The sequence below is a fragment of the Nuphar pumila genome, chromosome 11 (assembly GCF_984573655.1).
Source record: "Nuphar pumila chromosome 11, dmNupPumi1.hap1.1, whole genome shotgun sequence".
In the NCBI taxonomy this organism is placed as follows: domain Eukaryota; kingdom Viridiplantae; phylum Streptophyta; class Magnoliopsida; order Nymphaeales; family Nymphaeaceae; genus Nuphar; species Nuphar pumila.
Window position 1 is genome coordinate 93,495,760 of NC_143259.1, and position 16,648 is coordinate 93,512,407.

The 16,648-nt window shown below is 41.1% G+C and overlaps 1 protein-coding gene across 2 annotated transcripts; it reads left to right on the top strand.

Annotated features, from left to right (window-relative positions):
* The first annotated feature begins 6,753 nt into the window (after positions 1-6,753).
* LOC149822516 (putative tocopherol O-methyltransferase, chloroplastic) lies at positions 6,754-16,217 on the top strand. 2 transcript variants are annotated; one of them, XM_089981602.1, is made up of 7 exons: positions 6,758-7,119; positions 9,518-9,687; positions 11,496-11,600; positions 13,227-13,430; positions 15,518-15,620; positions 15,709-15,826; positions 15,940-16,115. In XM_089981602.1, exons 1-6 carry the CDS (start codon positions 6,804-6,806, stop codon positions 15,777-15,779), a joined length of 969 nt encoding a protein of 322 aa, XP_089837728.1. In that variant the 5' UTR covers positions 6,758-6,803; the 3' UTR covers positions 15,780-15,826; positions 15,940-16,115. The 2 variants fall into 2 exon arrangements, with proteins under 2 accessions (XP_089837727.1, XP_089837728.1); XM_089981601.1 differs by lacking the exon at positions 15,709-15,826 and having other exon boundaries at positions 6,754-7,119; positions 15,940-16,217.
* Positions 16,218-16,648: the final 431 nt, after the last annotated feature.

Consider the following 16,648-nt stretch of genomic DNA (forward strand, 5'->3'; position numbering starts at 1 on the left):
CAATAAGACATAAAAGGAATTTCCTTGCAAAAGTAAACATGTGATGGTGTAGTGTTGTGGTAGGACGCATGATTGTGTGGAGCCACAACCCTATTTTAAAACCCCTTGTGTGTGGAATGACTTTTTGCAAAAAGGGGCCACATTTTTACCTTGTTAAAAAGGTAAAAACGTGGGATCTTGGCCAAGCCTATTTCTTAGGCCTTTTCATCTCATTTTACCAGGGATTGAGAAAAATCCCATGTGACATGAGAGAGTGGTACCAATAAAGCAAAAAGTTTTGAAAGTTAGAGGGATTGTAGCCAAGAGAAGGGAAGGGTGATTTTGGAAAAAAAAATTGCACCCACCAAAAACGTGGGTTGAGGGTGGTTCTCATGAGCTCAAATTTTGAAACTCCCCTAAGTTGGGCGAGTTAAAATAGGAGATCCAAGTGAAAGCCACCACCTACATTTGGACGTCACCCACTTCTCTCTCTCTCTCTCTCTCAAACATTTTTCTCTCACCGTGAGGGTCGGCCTCCATTGTTCCATTGCCAAAGTGGTGTGCCGCTTCAACGAAGGAAAGAAAGTGCGGTTGTTGTCGTCTCAAAACGTCAAAGAGGTAAGGTGTATTGGTTTATATGCGAGTGTTTAATGCCAGTGATACGAGTATGTTGCATCCCACCTTCTACATTCTAGGAGGAAAACCATGCCTACTACAGGGGTCACGAGCCATGATTGTGCCCACTGTTGGCGTGAGGTTAATGCCCTGACGTGAGGGTTATTCGAAAACCCTCAGAACGGGTTTTTGACTACCAACTCGTGTTGCACTCTTTCTCGAGTTGCAGTCCCGAATGGACTGGAAGCCTCAACGTCGACCCTATAACAGATGGGTCTGACGATGAAGACTGTGCATCCTATTCCTGTGGCAACGCAGAGGGTCATGGATTGCTGCGTGCAGCATATACATGATCAGATGCGTCACCGAGGGAGACATCCAAATAATCCACTATTCAAAACAACTTTATAGAGAGAATAGGAGTTAGATTTTTATTGAAGTTTGACATATAACGTGGGTTCAGTTGCCTCTTGGATGCAATATCATCCTTGCATTTATTTTTAACAGATTAAAGCTCATGTGTATACTAAACATTCATCTTGACCTAATTACTATGGTTTAGATGGATTTCTTCTTTTTAAATGTAGTTTAGATAGCCCGTTAAGATGTGGTTCAGATAAAAAAAAATGTGTGATCTGCCATACTATGCCTTGACACAAAGTAACGTTTGGGATGTGTGTCATTTGGCGTGATATCTGTTGTTAGCACCTATATAACGTTAGGCCTGTAAATCTTATATTGAACTGTTAGTTAATTGGCATGAACTTCTAAAAAATATCAGCAACAACCGTCGATAGATAGTGTATAGCACATTTAAGAATGGTGTTGTAATGTACAGACTACTTGAAAAAGGATAATTACAACACACGAATGGGTTGAATACATTTTCATAGCGTATTTTGCTTATGAAAAAAAAGAAAAAACAATAACCTGAAGTTCTCTCGACGTGTCTCTATGCTGCCCGACCTGAACTTATGCGTAGGAACTGAGGTGGACTCGTCTGCCCCCTTACATTAGGGTACCCAACATTTTGGTTGGGTTCCATCAGGTGCGAGGCAGGCTCGGTTGGGGGCCTGTTTGGTCCCAGGCCGCTCCTGCCTAACCGGGTTATGGCAGGGGTCTAGCGACGTCACCACCTCCAGCTGTAGGTTGGGGGATGCGGACATTGCCTACGGCCTATGGGTGATGCCTAGCTAGAGCAAAACAGCGGGTCACCTTCTGCGGTGGCCACTAGGGTGGTGAGGTTTTGGGTCAACTGGTCCTGGCCTGACTTCACACGATTTAAACAATACCGGGTGATCAGCATCAACGGGGAAGCGAGCCGCAGGGTTGGGACCTGTGGTTGCAATGATGAAAACCATTGGGGGTTTGCTGCTACCGACAGGATCCGACGACGATAATGCACCATTGACTCGGGTGCAACCGCAGTGGCGTGGGAAAGCCCTATCGGGTGCTTGCTGGCCCCTGCACACGCATGTGGGATAGGCGAGACCAGTGGGTCCAACTCCTAGTCCCGTGACAGGTAGCTATAGGAGCGTGAGGAAATTTGGAAATACTCGGTATTGGTAGTCAACAAGTTTCGTTGTCCGTACAGGTAGGGCATATGAAAAAAAACAAAACATGGATGGTAGGTAACCCGTGCCACAAGGCGACACTGTTGCATGGGGTACAGATAAGTACACCCTAGCCCAGAACTTGGTTGTGAATGTGGGCTCCGAGTTGGGCCGAGTTCGGTGAAATTTCACTCTTTGGTGGTGCTTGTAGTACCAGGGAGGTTAAAGGCGTACATTGTTTGTGAACCCAGTGTCGGGTTAGGGATTGTTAGAATCCTCTGTGGTGCGATGGCTCGCAGAGGAAAATGATTGGGAAATCAAACGTACGCATAAACATTAGAATTTGCGAGGTACTGGGTATACCTGAGAGACGGTATATGTTACCGAACCCTTAGCAGTGCGATATGTTCGCACGTAATTATAACGAAGAGGTTAAATAAATCATAAATATAAAACCTTTGAGATTCTGGGTATACTTGAAAGACAATATATGTTACCGGATTCTCCGGGCTCTAGGTATACCTGAAAGACGGTATATGTTACTTGACCCATGATCTACCTTGGAGAGAGTAGGTGGTACAAGCTTCATGGACATTCTAGTTTTTTTGTAAAAGATAGGCGTCTCACTAGGTCTCCAGTCCATGAAGTTAGGGAACTAGGACTACCAATGTATCCTAGGCGGTAGATCAAAGTCTTTTGCAGAAGTATCACAGGGTGCATCCTAATCCTTATTCTAGCCACTGGGGAGTTCTTTCTCGGTCACGGACCGTCCCCTTTGGATATCCGTACGGCTAGTCATACGGGTTATTAACTAATAGACTTCTGTATGGTCTCGGTCCGCTACGAGGTCTATGCCTGTACATACCCAAAGGGTATGAGTAAGATAAACATTAAAATAATTAACTTGGTTGAAAACTTATTCCTGAGATATTGCGAAATTATTGATGTGAAAATTGTAATACTTGTAGAACTAAAATTCTTGCTAATATGATAGATTCACCTATAATCCAGTTTGCTCTTGCACTGTATCATAAATTAGAAAGCATGCTCATTTTCTTAGAATAGTGTAAATTACATACTAGCTATAACTGTAAATGTTACACATATTTGTACACGGGACACTAAGCACCACACAAAAATATAATGCTTCTTTCGCAGATAGGGGAGTCTGACCCTTCTATTTTAAATATTTTTCAGGTAACGAGTAAATTGGAGCATCAGGGTGTCGTTCTGGATTGAGTCAAGAGATCTTCTTTATTCAGTGTTTTGGTTATGTTGGACTCTGATTAATGTACTTTGCTTTTAATTAATGTAATGGATATTATATTGGATGAATGGAATTATTTTGCATGTCTCTATGCCTTAACTCTAATGCACCCAACTCTTTGTCTTTTTCATTTCCGCTGTTTAAAAAAAAAAAAAATTATCCAAATGTTTACGACATTAAGTTGGGGTATTACACCTTTCACCCAGACGAATCCCGCACCGCCGAGAAGATTTCTCCTTCGGTGAACAACTCCTGAATCGAGTTGAAGAGTGCCCGATCCATGAACAAAAATAATATCGTACTCATATATGAGAAAGAGAGAGAGAGAGAGAGCCGAAAAGTGATCAACATTACTTAAAAGTGAAACTCAACAAAGCGTTGAGGCCCACCGGCACCAGCACAACAACAAAACATGACAACTCCATTTACACAAAAAACCCAAACACAAAACAGAAAACTCATCAAAGACTACAGACATCTAGATGATGATCGGTTGGTGGTAGAGGCAAGGTCTTTGAGATATACGCGTAAGATAGTATACACATCAGCCAAGACCTTACGAGTAAGGTTGAACGAGACATCCCAAAAAGTAGCATCATTTCTGACCATCCAACATAGAGAGAGAGAGAGGGTCGGATGGCCCTGTCCAGGCATTTTTTAAAATTTGTTATGTTTCTGATATTTTAATAATAGGAGGGTGAAACAAAAATAACACCTTTTTTTTATTTTTATGCAGCAGATGGCATTCTGCGCATCCGTTGCATCGAACGTTTTGTTAGAATGCCCATCTTTTTCACCCTGCTCGACAGGAGGGACGAGCCATCAAACGTGCTTGGAAGGGGAGTGCAAAACAGGTTTAGTGAGATTGCACATAGGGGTGGCAATCGGGTCGGGTTGGCGGGTTGGCGTGTCAGCATACCTCAACCCGAACCTGACCCGTTTATTAAACGGGTCAGCTGTGGCAAACACGAACCCGACCCGTTTAATAAACGGGTAACCCGACACGACCCGCCAACCCATTTAATAAATGGGTTGGGTCGGGTAAATGGGTTTTCAGGTTCGCGGGTCAGGTTGGCAGGTTGACGGGTCGGGTTGGCGGGTTGCCGGGTCGGGCAGACGGGTTGACGGGTCGGGTTGGCGGTCGGGTTGGAGGGTCGGGCAGACGGGTTGGCGGGTTGACCCACTCCCCTAACCCGTTTATTAAACGGGTCAGCCGGGTTGGCGGGTTGGCATACCCCCAACCCGAACCCGACCAGTTTAATAAACGGGTTACACGGGTCGACCCGTTTATTAAACAGGTTGGCTTAAGCCCAACCCGAACCCACCTAAGAGGCGGGTTGGCGGGTCGTGTCAGAAATTGCCACCCCTAATTGCACACCTTGGTTGTGCTGCAGCACCTGATAACCGATGCAGGGGTTCCCTCCTCAGCCCTGAAACTAACCATGCTAGTGTCATACAACAAAAGCATCACTATCCATATGGAATTGGAAGTTTTTTAATGGACAGATCTGGAATAATGGGTATGACGAGTTCGTTCACTTTTTCCCATGTTGGAAAGTGATATGACTTCGGTTCACTTGATTCTCAATTTAATATTCTACTAGTAATTAATGTGCATGTGCACCAACCATGTTTAAACGAAGTATGGTAGAATGGATTGTCAAAAAGATTCGGCCGATTCTGTTTCTGAGGGATATTGAACTGAACCAGCTAACTTTTGGCCACCCACCTTGGCCTAGTGTCCATCCTGAAAAATATTGAGATAGATGGTCATCAGTAGTGGAGCTGCATAAAAAAAAATGAGCTTTTTTTTCAAATTCCAATTTCTGCCGAACGAACCCAACAAAGAGTGTTCAAGCTTAGCTCGTTTTTTGTATTGAGCAGCCAAGCTTGAGCTCATGAAAAGCTCGAGATTAATGAACTGAGCACGAGTAGGCTCATTTACAACAAAAAGATATTTTTAATTAAAAGTTGAAAACAATAGAATTTAGATTCTAAACCTACTAAGCCAAGCTCAAACTAACTCATTTAAAAAATAAAATAATTGTTCCAAACCTGTAAGCAATAGGATTTGAATTCTAAACCTATTTCTTGTAGGGAAAATACTTCCACTGTCTTCATTTTCTAATATAAATATATGTAAAATATATTTATTATTAATAAACGGGCCTAGACGAGACCGGACGAACATTAGTTGTTCATGCTCGAGCTTATTTCAAGAGTTGGGAACGGACTCTTTGGGAGCTCAAAATGAGCCGATCCAGGAGCAGCTCGTCTCGTTTCCCAGCCCTATCAAGTGCTCGACTGCTCCCAACTCAAATAAGCATCTAGAAGAAACCAGAGTTTGTCTATAGTCTAGTTTCTCTCTTAAGTATTTCTTTACAAAATTTTGTAACTGACATGATGTGAAGACGTGGCATGACTCAGTATCGGCCTAAGTATGATATCGCCAGAAAATGGACACGATACTGACCTGAATCGGCTATTTTTAATAAAAATAAAATAGCTTAAAACTATTTTTAATATTATTTTAACATCGTGTCACGTTCTGATTGACATGTAATATTTTATAAATTATTTTTTTGGCCGATTCAGAATAATTCACTTGAAGGTTGATTCACCTGAATGGTTGGCCAAACAATACAGGTCTTATTCCCATACTGACAACATTGCATGAGACCATTTAGTGTTGCAAAAGACAACTTGGGAAATCTTTGGACCACGATGGAGCCGCGAGCTAAGCAGGCTGAGCAGCTGGTCTGGTTTAGTGGTTTTCCTTACAAAACAAGTTGGGGTCCCTCAGCAGTAGGTCAAAGACCCATGTAGGGATGGCTATGGACCGGAGCGAGTGCGGGGGACAAGGTCTCCACCCCGTTTTGTCTCAAAATCCAGACCTCCATCTCCGCCTTTATATTGTCATATTTAAAAACAGATTTGGGATGGGATGGAATGGGGCGGGGCGGGGCAAGGCTTGGATTGAGACAAAGAAAAGGGTAAGTCCATTCCCGCCTTCATCTCTGGATGGGTTTTGATTTTAACCTCCATCCCGGGGTGGGGCTCAGTTTCACTCGGGACTGTCATCCCTGGACCCATGAGAGAGAAAGATAGAGAGAGAGAGAGTTAATGTTGCTAACTTCAAAGGGCACCATGTGAGCTAGCAGCTTTTGTCCAAAAACAAAGGATGAAAAGACGAAAAAGCATGAAGAAAATGATAGGGGGCATCAATTTGGGATTTTCCATAAACGTTTCTGTTCGTATGTGATGCCGTGTCGCACCCTGATTGGGTGCAATTGCGTGTGAAGGCATCTTTTCTTTCTTTTAAGTTGAACCTAAGAGTAGAGGAAGAAGGAAGGGAACACCATTTGTCCGGACCTTTCCAAGAAAGCGCCATGGAATCCCACTCGTCCCAAACCCAAGCCCTACCTCCCAAACTCAGCCCACTGACCCTCGCAACGCAGTGGGTGCGATCTTTGTTCGTTTCTTCTTCGTCTTCGCCACGGTCGACGGGCAACGCACGCGGTGGTTCGAACCTGCAGCAAGGGATCGCGGAGTTCTACGACGAGTCGTCGGGGGCGTGGGAGAGCGTGTGGGGCGAGCACATGCACCACGGCTTCTATGACCCGCACGAGCCGGCGTTAATCTCCGACCATCGATCCTCCCAGATACGGATGATCGAAGAGTCCTTGTCCTTCGCACGTGTGCCAGGTTTATTCCCTCCCCCTCCCTTCTTCTTAGATAGTGGTTGCCTTTTTTTTTTTTGTTTCAGCCAAAGAAATGAGGATGTGTATAGATAACTGGTTTTCTTGCCTCGATATGACCTGACCGAATAAGAAAAATTCAATTTATTAACCATTTTGCTACAATCAAATAGATTTCCATGAAGGCACCATAGTCTAAAATTCAAAATTATCATAACATATATAAAAATAATTTGTGACTATGCTTCCATTTCCCTCCTGCTATTATTGTCAGTATGGGGTGTGGTTATTAATTGCTACTACTACAGTTGCACTCGGAAACAGGTCACGATGGGTTCCACTGGCTGGTCAAGATGAGAATGTTGATTTTGCAACTCGATCCCGTAGCTGTCATCTCAGTTGGGTGCACAAGTGGGCGATATTTTGAAGATCTTGCGATGATCAAATGCCGATATAATAGCAAAAGAACATGATCGATATTTCCAAAACATCACATGTTTTGCAAATACTGCACTTTTTTAGATATTAACATATATGACCAAAACAGTTTTTGTGGAATATTGTTTATATTTTTATTTACAATTTTTTGTATCTTTTATTTTCATATATGCCAATATTTTGGTAAGAATTTCTTGAAAAATCAGAATGAAAAAGTGTTGCGAGATTTTTCCCAAGAACGGCGTTTGTGATATTTGTGCATACCAAAGTATAATTGTTATGTTTTTTTTTAAGAAAATCCGACTCCAAGCTAGCTAATCAGGAATGCAATAAAATCAGGTTGCTTGGGATAGCCAAACAGGTAATTTATATCCTTATCAGGATCTCTCATAGACAACTGATCAGAAGGATAATGCTGATCCTAAAACAGCACACTAAAACTGTGCAATTACATTACACCTGATCCTCCCTGAAACCAAACAAGTAGATCAGATCTTTCTGGGTGCGATGTGCAAAAAATAATAAATGATTGTCCCCATAAATACGAGTTATTTTATTATTGAAGGGCAAAAAGTGATCTTCTTACCATTGGAGGGCATTTAAAATGCATTAAAAAAAGCAGGAAATAAGTTGATAACCAAGCATTTGCTTCTCTCCTAAATTTAGATTTGATGCATCTGATATTGACCCCTTCTTTTCCAGTATTTAAAGTGGATCCCTAATAAATCTAAATTAATAGTAAGCCCTTTTCAACATAAGAATGATAAGTAACAAGTATTACAATCAAATTGTATTACTTAAAACAATAATTCAATATTCTCTTGTATACAACTTTGTTTCAACTAACATTCTAGATGGACCGACAGGAAGCTGGGAAAAATTCACTCTAATTAGGGATGTGAACTGCTCGATCCAGTTCATATGTCCGTTTTACTGAATCCGATCTAACCATATATATATATATATTGACTATCTGGATTCAGATTTGGATTTGAATTTGAATTCGGATGAAAAAGGGTACCAGTGAATCCTACTTTTTACAGTCATTAGATTTGGAGGATGGAAAATCTCTAGCTGAACTTAAATCTGATTATTAATTGGATTCAGTTTCCTTTGCCCAACCAAACTAATTTGTGTTTGGATATTAGATAACATCCAATGAACTCACATCCTTATCTCTAATAAAAGAATAGCTATAGGCAGGGGCGTAGCTAGGATTCATGTGAGGGAGGGGGGGGGGGGGCAAACAGGGGTGTAGCAAAAAAAAAATTATTTGTGTGATAGTCGGGGGTTCGGGGGCGCCCCCGATTTTTTTTTTTTTGAGATAAAATAAAAATGGCTACAATTATTAATAAAAATCTATTTCATATGGACAAATCAAACTATTTGCTGCAGTCAGGGCTGGGCTAAAAAATGGATAAAAATCTATTTCATATGGAATCAGGGCAGGGCTAGGACTGGGCTTTAAAAAAAAAAAAATTAACTGTTTGGGGGAGGCAGGACTGGGCTACAGCCCTGGCTACAGGTGTGGGCCCCGGAGACACTCCCATCGATGGAGGTAGGTATGAACTCATTTTGAAAGGAAAACCTTTTATTTTTCATTTATTATGTGGGTTCCACCATATATTTCTCATAGCATGTTTGTTTGGCTTTTTGTATGAATTCTATGATAGAGAGAGCGTCCTTGGTAGGATAGGAAAGAGTACGAAACAAACACCCCTTTATTATGAGTTGGACTAGATGAAATTCAAGCTCAAATAATTTGATGCTTTTTTTTTGGATAACTAAGAAAAAAACCCCACCTTGCTCACCGAGTTCACCGGTGCAAAACCCTAAGTCCTTCTTGCCCGGCTTTTGCCTTGCAGCAAAGGATGCACACCCATGGGTTCCAAACTCATGACTTTCCATCAACTTGATCCCTACCAAATAACTGAATTAATTATGTAAATCTTAACCATGGATTGCAGGAGATGCAGAGAATAAGCCCAAGAGCATTGTGGACGTTGGCTGTGGGATTGGGGGTAGTTCAAGGTATTTAGCCAGAAGGTACGGGGCTAAATGTCAAGGCATCACTCTGAGTCCCTTTCAAGCTCAGAGAGCTAATGAACTGTCAATATCTCAAGCACTTGGCGATCAAGTACGTACGTGACCTTCTGTACTTCCTCTTCTACTTCTTACTGCATTAATCCAACCCATCTGATGGCTTTCCTTGTGCCTTGGATGCACCATTATCCACCACTTTATAAGAATTGTGACTGGTTAAGTTCTTGTGGTGGGGGGCAAGTTTGATGGTTTGTCTAGGATTGAACGAAATAAACAAAAAAAGACAGATTTTTTATTTGTTCCGTAACAATTGTACCAAGTCCTTGTTTGGACCATACTAGGATGCTGTATTTCAAACATGACGATGACAGTCATGGATACTGAGACGGATTACTTTATTTTGGATAGCCTAACCATATGAATACGAGTGTTTTAACAAGTTTATCATAGATTTTTAACTTACGATATAGATAGGATTAGATTTAAAAAATGTTTAAAATTAAAAAAAAACTCTAAACAATGGAAATCAAAGAAAAAATCTTAATTAAAAAAAAAGTCCTAATCAAGAAAAAAATCAAAGTTTGGCCCCGAACTGTGATTCTCTTGTCTAAGTAGATCATGAATTCAATAAAAGAAAAATTAGATTTTTTCATAAAATTTTCCCATATTTCTGACAAAACAAAGAAAATCAACTAAATCAACTAATAAACGAACTGTGATTCTCTTGTGATCTCGTATTGAATTCAAATGCCAAAAAACACATAAAAAATAAGAAATTCATTCATAAATTTAACTATTCATACGTTAAGAAAAAAATGTTAATAAAATAAATTTATCTATTCATTCATAAACTAAATATGTTAAATTTAAAAATTAAAATATCAAAAAATTAAAAACTAAAAAACCAAAAAAATTGCATTCAAATCAGAAATTTGGGCTTCATCATCTATTGTAGGATGAGATGTGCATTTGATTAGAAATAAAAAATCAATCGGTATATACCCTATTTCCTATTTTTCTTTGGCCGCATTAATTCAATGTTTGTTAAAAAACCCGTTCTCAGCTTCTTTTTTGTCTAGCGGGACAAGCCATCAAACATGCTCTGAGGAGGAGACCGATATTGACAACATTGCTCTTGTTATATAATGGGTGAAATTCATTTGCCTTGCTTTATAGAGGAGCCAGTTACGTGTAACCTTTTCATTTCTTTATTTTGAGCACTCGAGAAAAAAACTGCTGGATTTTCTGTTCACCTGAAGTCCAATCGATTGACCCAGGCCTTATTCACAATGTCCATCGGCGTAAAACCCTAGACCTTTTTTGCTCACAAGGGAGTACACCTGATAGATCAGTCCTGTGGCAATTAGGAACCCACACTGTGGGTTTTGAACTCGCGACGTCCTTTTTAACTTTGGTGATATTACGAGTTGTCGCCTAACTGATGAGCATAGCCCTTGTAGTAACCATGATAAATTCAGGTTGTTTTTTTTCCCTTCTTTTCTCGCTCAAAATTGGTTCTTTTACATTTGTTTTTTTTTTAACTCGAAGAAACCACCCCCAAGATGATAGACCTAGTTGTGTTGGTTCTGCTTGCCATACTTACGGTAGGAAGCAGATCAGGTCATGCCGAACATGAGCGTTTTTTCTCATGCCGACATCATGGCCGTCCGATTTGCATTTTAAAAAGCTCAAAAGTCAACAAAACCACGTGGCATTCATCCAAAATGCAAACAGACGGCTACGATGTCCGCATGAGCGAAAACGCTCATGTTCAGAATGACCTGATCTGTGCGCCTTACGGTCACTGTCCTGACAGCATAAAACTCCGATGGCTTACCCCCGCCCCCAGGGACTCATCATGCTTCGCATTCGCTTGACATTTAAAGGTAACTTTGGGTGCAGGTTTCCTTCCAGGTTGCAGATGCATTGGACCAACCTTTTCCAGATGGGAAGTTCGATCTGGTTTGGTCCATGGAGAGTGGAGAGCACATGCCTGACAAGAAGAAGGTAAACCCATTTTCTCCATAGGCCGTGTATTCCATGGTTCAACCTCACACAAAATCATTTCCATCTCACTATGCATAAATTGGGTATGATGTGGAAAAATCATTTCCATCTCCATAGGCTGTGTATTCCTAACCAAAGCGGTTCTTTCTTTCTTTTTGAAGGAAAAAGGCTTCCTTAGATCGTGTTTGAATCAATGTTCTCAGTATCAGTGTGTATCAATAAGTATCATATCGCCAGAAAATTGATACGATACTAACCTGCTTCGGTTATTTTCAATGTAAAAAACAGCTTAAAATTAAATTTTTTAATATTGTTTTAACACGTGTCACGTACGTTTTGATTGACACGTAATAGTTTTTAATTATTTTTGATCGGTTTAGAATCGATACACTTGAGTATATATACATATCGGACAATACAGGTCCAATTCCGATACTGACAACATTGGTTTGAATCACACAATCGTCTAGGGAATCGACTATGTCCTGCATGGAAAGTGGGACATATGCTGCAGGGTCAGGTGGACATCACATTTGGGACTGCACCACCTGACGTTCAGCACACCCTGGTGTTGGGTTCTGATCCTGTTTTCAGTGCACATGGGGCACCACATTCCACGACCATCACATGCATCAAAAAAATATTCTGTTATTTGTTATAATAATTTTTGGAAATGTCTTTAAAAATAGATATATACTGTATTAAAATACCAAAATTTTTATAATTAAATAATAAAAACTCTATCTCCTCATGTCCAATGGTATGGTTGTATAATTGGTAGGGGGGTCTCCCTAACTCCAGCTTGCCTTTTAAAAAAAATAAAAATCTATACAATATACTTGTGCAGTAATAACGGATCCCACCAAACAAAATGGTCACGGGTAACAATGGTTTTTGATATGGCCCCATCATTCTATATCCAAATTAGGGGGGGGTCAACGAGTAGAGTTTGTCCGAACCTGACCTGGACCAAACCCTATAGGATCGATCCAGGTATGGTGATAAATAAGAAGACCAGATTAAGACCTTTGTCCGGACCTGACGGTTTAATTAATACATGGATCCGGATATAGTTTGTGAAATTTTATACCAGGCCTGAGCCCCGACCCCAGTTCCGATTAAGACCCGCAGTTTTTCAATGTAAAAATGATAAAAAATATTATTTTACAGGGTATGATCCAAGTCTGGTTCATGTAGTTCTTATCAGGTTCGGGTATGGTTTTTCTTATAGTGGACCCAATTATACCCAAGTCTGAACCCGATACCATATCCAAAAATTGGGTCCAAGTCTGGTTTCACCTGGTCCGAACCAAACTTGATCCGTTGCCATCCCTAATCTAAATCAATGCTGTTAGTATCAGTATGGGCCTCAATCGTTTGGCCAACGATTCAGCTGTATCGGCCCATACTGATACTCAAGTGAATCATTCTGTTTCAGCCAAAAAAAAAAAACATTGTGTTTTCATCAGGTGTTAAAACCATTACAATAATATTTAAAAAAATATTTTTTAGTATTTTTTATATTTATTAAAAAATAGCACACACACACACAAACCTGGTTTGTTTAGTTACTTTTGTGGTAATAATAGAGCACAGTCTGGTGAAATTGAGCATATTTTTGAGCAGTTTGTGAGCGAGTTGGCACGAGTAGCGGCCCCTGGGGCAACCATCATCATCGTAACATGGTGCCATCGAGATCTCTCACCGAATGAAGAGTCGCTAAAGCCACAAGAGAAGGAGCTATTGAAGCGGATATGTGATGGCTTCTACCTTCCTGCCTGGTGTTCTGCTGCTGACTATGTCAAAATGGCTGAATCCCTTTCCCTCGAGGTAAAGTTTGCCTGTTATTTTCTCTCATACAAGGTCTTCACCACCACCTCGTCTCAAAATCTTGCCCTCCATCCCTGCACCGGTTTTGATTTTAACCTCCATCCCTGCCTCATGTCCTTCATCTCCGGTCCAAACGGGGCGAGGCGGGGTGGGGCCCGTTTCCCCTCGTCCATTGCCATCCCTAAAGAAGGATTGAGGATGGAGCGGGGCGGAGCAAGGTGGGGGATCGGAACAGGGATGGGGGAAATTGTAAGTCTATCCCTCCCTCCATCCTCGCACGAGTTTTGATTTTAACCTTTATCACCATGCATTTCATGTCCTCCATCCCCCGTCCAAACGGTGCCAGGCGGGGCAGAGTCCCGTTTCCCCCCGGCCCTGGTCCACTGCCATCCCTATCTCTCAGCACTACACGTGTTTAGGAGGGCTGGTGTTAGGCTCCACTCATCCCCTGTGCCATCCATATATTTATGCCCCCCTTTGGCATTTCATTGATTCAAGTTGTTTTGATCAAGTTTGACTCCATGGATGTGATCTACATCATTTATTTGTTGGATATAGACATTTAAATTGTCCAAATCCAATTTGTGTTCAGCATGTTTTGGTGATTCAAAAATCAGACAAAACACAAAAGTTTTAAATTTAAAAAACCATTTTTAATTGATAAAATATGATCCAATGGTTGATTCTTATTAAATCTACCTGAATCCATCTATAAGGTCAGATTTGATCAAAACTTGTATCATAAGATTTAAGAAAGGTAAGAAGATGGGGGATGACATAGGGATGAGTGAAACCCAACTTGCCAGCAGGTAAGGTTTAGGTTTGGTATCAAAGAAAAAAAATCAGATTATCTATCCGGGTTAGACTCATGAGGTCCAGTTAGCAAACAGAGTTGGGTATGGTTTATAAAATTTCAGACAAGACCTAGGTCCGACCTGAGTTCTGATTAAGATCCACAATTCTTTTAAGGCAAGCTGGGGTTAGGCGGACCCCTACCAGAACAACAACCTCCCCATGTGGCAGAGGGATTGGATCCTGGGCCTTCCGCTTGACACAGGACCCTGCTTACCGCATGGCATACCACCTTGGTTAAGATCCACAATTTTTAATGCAATAAACATAACAAATATTATTTTTACTGGCTATGGGCTAAATGTGGTTTATGTAATCATTATTGGACCTGGCCAAGTTTTTTCCTGTAGTAGTTCCTGGCTAGAAACCTGGTACCAGCACTTCTTAGTTAGATCTGAATCCGGATCAACCCAATTCTGGTGGAGGTCCAGCCTGTTGACACCCATACTGGCTCCAAAGTTTGCCAATTGTCTTATTTTTTATGATTTTTTTAAATAAAACATAAAAAAGACTACTTAAAGAAAAGCCAACATTTTACTTTTAGCATATAAGCAATCTTGTAACAAGCAGTCGGATACGGGTTATGTCCGTTTAGAAAATAGAAGCCCAAACTTAGCCCACATAATTTAGAGGGCATTTACAATATAATTCTTTTTTACTTAAAATACATGAAAAGTACTCCCTCGGTTGAGTCGGATCAGATGTTCAGCAATAGCCCAAACCCAACTCACGTTATTCGAGACAAGTTTAGGGTCGGCATTTTTTATGCTCATATCCAGATATCCGACTGTAGTTCAGGTTAGGTAACCGAGACAAGCCCAATCCATTGACAGCCTTACTAATGATTATTGAACAATTTGATATATTTTTTGATATTTAAAACTCAGTTGGCTTACCCCTTACCCTAAGGACCCTTGGCTTACCCCTTACCCTAAGGACCCGTCACGCTTCAGCTTGCGCAAGGGATGACACTCATGAAATTTGAACTTAGACCGCCTGCTTACTAGCCTAGGCCCCATCCCACTACGCCAAACCCCATTTGGGGCAGACAATGTGATTTATGTGACTCATTTGACATTTCACTTGGAGTCAACCTGGTAGGACGGTGAAACACTTCTTAATAACAAGAAAATATGGCCATTGACAATGTACTCCTGGAACTTATTTAGCACACATTTGCACATATTTTTCTCGCATTGATGTCTATTTTCTTGTTTGATTATCCTCCATAACAGGATGTTAGGACAGCAGATTGGTCAGAGAATGTGGCACCATTTTGGCCGGCAGTCATCAGATCTGCATTGACCTTAAAAGGCTTCATCTCCCTACTTAGATCTGGTAATTATTTTAATCCACCAACCCTACCAAGGAATTTGATTTTTTGCAAAAATACATATCATTATTTTACCAAAAAAATATCCCACAGGTTGGGCGGAGGTGGTAAGCCGGCGCCGCCCTGGGGGTGAAGGTCCTAGCCTCGGAGTTTTACCCTCCTAGGGGGTCGATTTATGATCTACCTGCCACTGGGTCCAGGGTTTCTCCATGTAATAAAAAAATATCATATTTAACATATTAAGAATTCAGTTAATTACCAATCTCCATTTGATTAATGTGCTAATACTCTTACTATTGATGTATTGACCCTCCCCCCCCCCAGGATGGAAAACAATGAAAGGAGCATTGGTGATGCCACTGATGATTGAAGGTTACAAGAAAGATCTGATAAAGTTTGCTATAATCACCTGCAGGAAGCCTCTGCAGGCCTCCTCCTAGAAGGAGCATTGCTCTGGATTTTAGTAAGGTTTTAAAGTAAATAACAAAAGCAAATCATGCTAAGTGCTTGCCTCCATGCATCAAACTATCAAAATTCCTCAAGCATGTCACTGGTGTAAATCCTTTTAACATGATTCTCCCGATTTATATTTTTGGGTAAAAGAGAGCAGCTTTAATAAGGAGTTGCACAATCTTTTTTTTTTTTTTTACAACTAATTAATAAGTCTGAATTGGTAGGATTAAGATGATGATCCACGGGAGTAGATTCATATACAAAAGATCGATTCCGTTTATGTGAAACTCTTTGTATCAAACCGAACATGGTCGAGTGGGACTCCTCTATTTTAGTTGCACTACTTTCAACTCAGCGCCAACCACCATGGTTCTCTACTGGTTAGGGATGGCAGTAGACCAGGGTGGGGGACAAGGTCTCCACCCTCGCCCCATCTCAAAATCGGGACCTCCATCCCCACACGGGTTTGGATTTTAACCTCCATCCCTGATCCAAACGGGGTGGGGCCCCGTTTCCTCTCGGTCCATTACCATCCCTTAGAAGGATTGGGGATGGGGCAGGGCGGGAATCGGGATGGGGA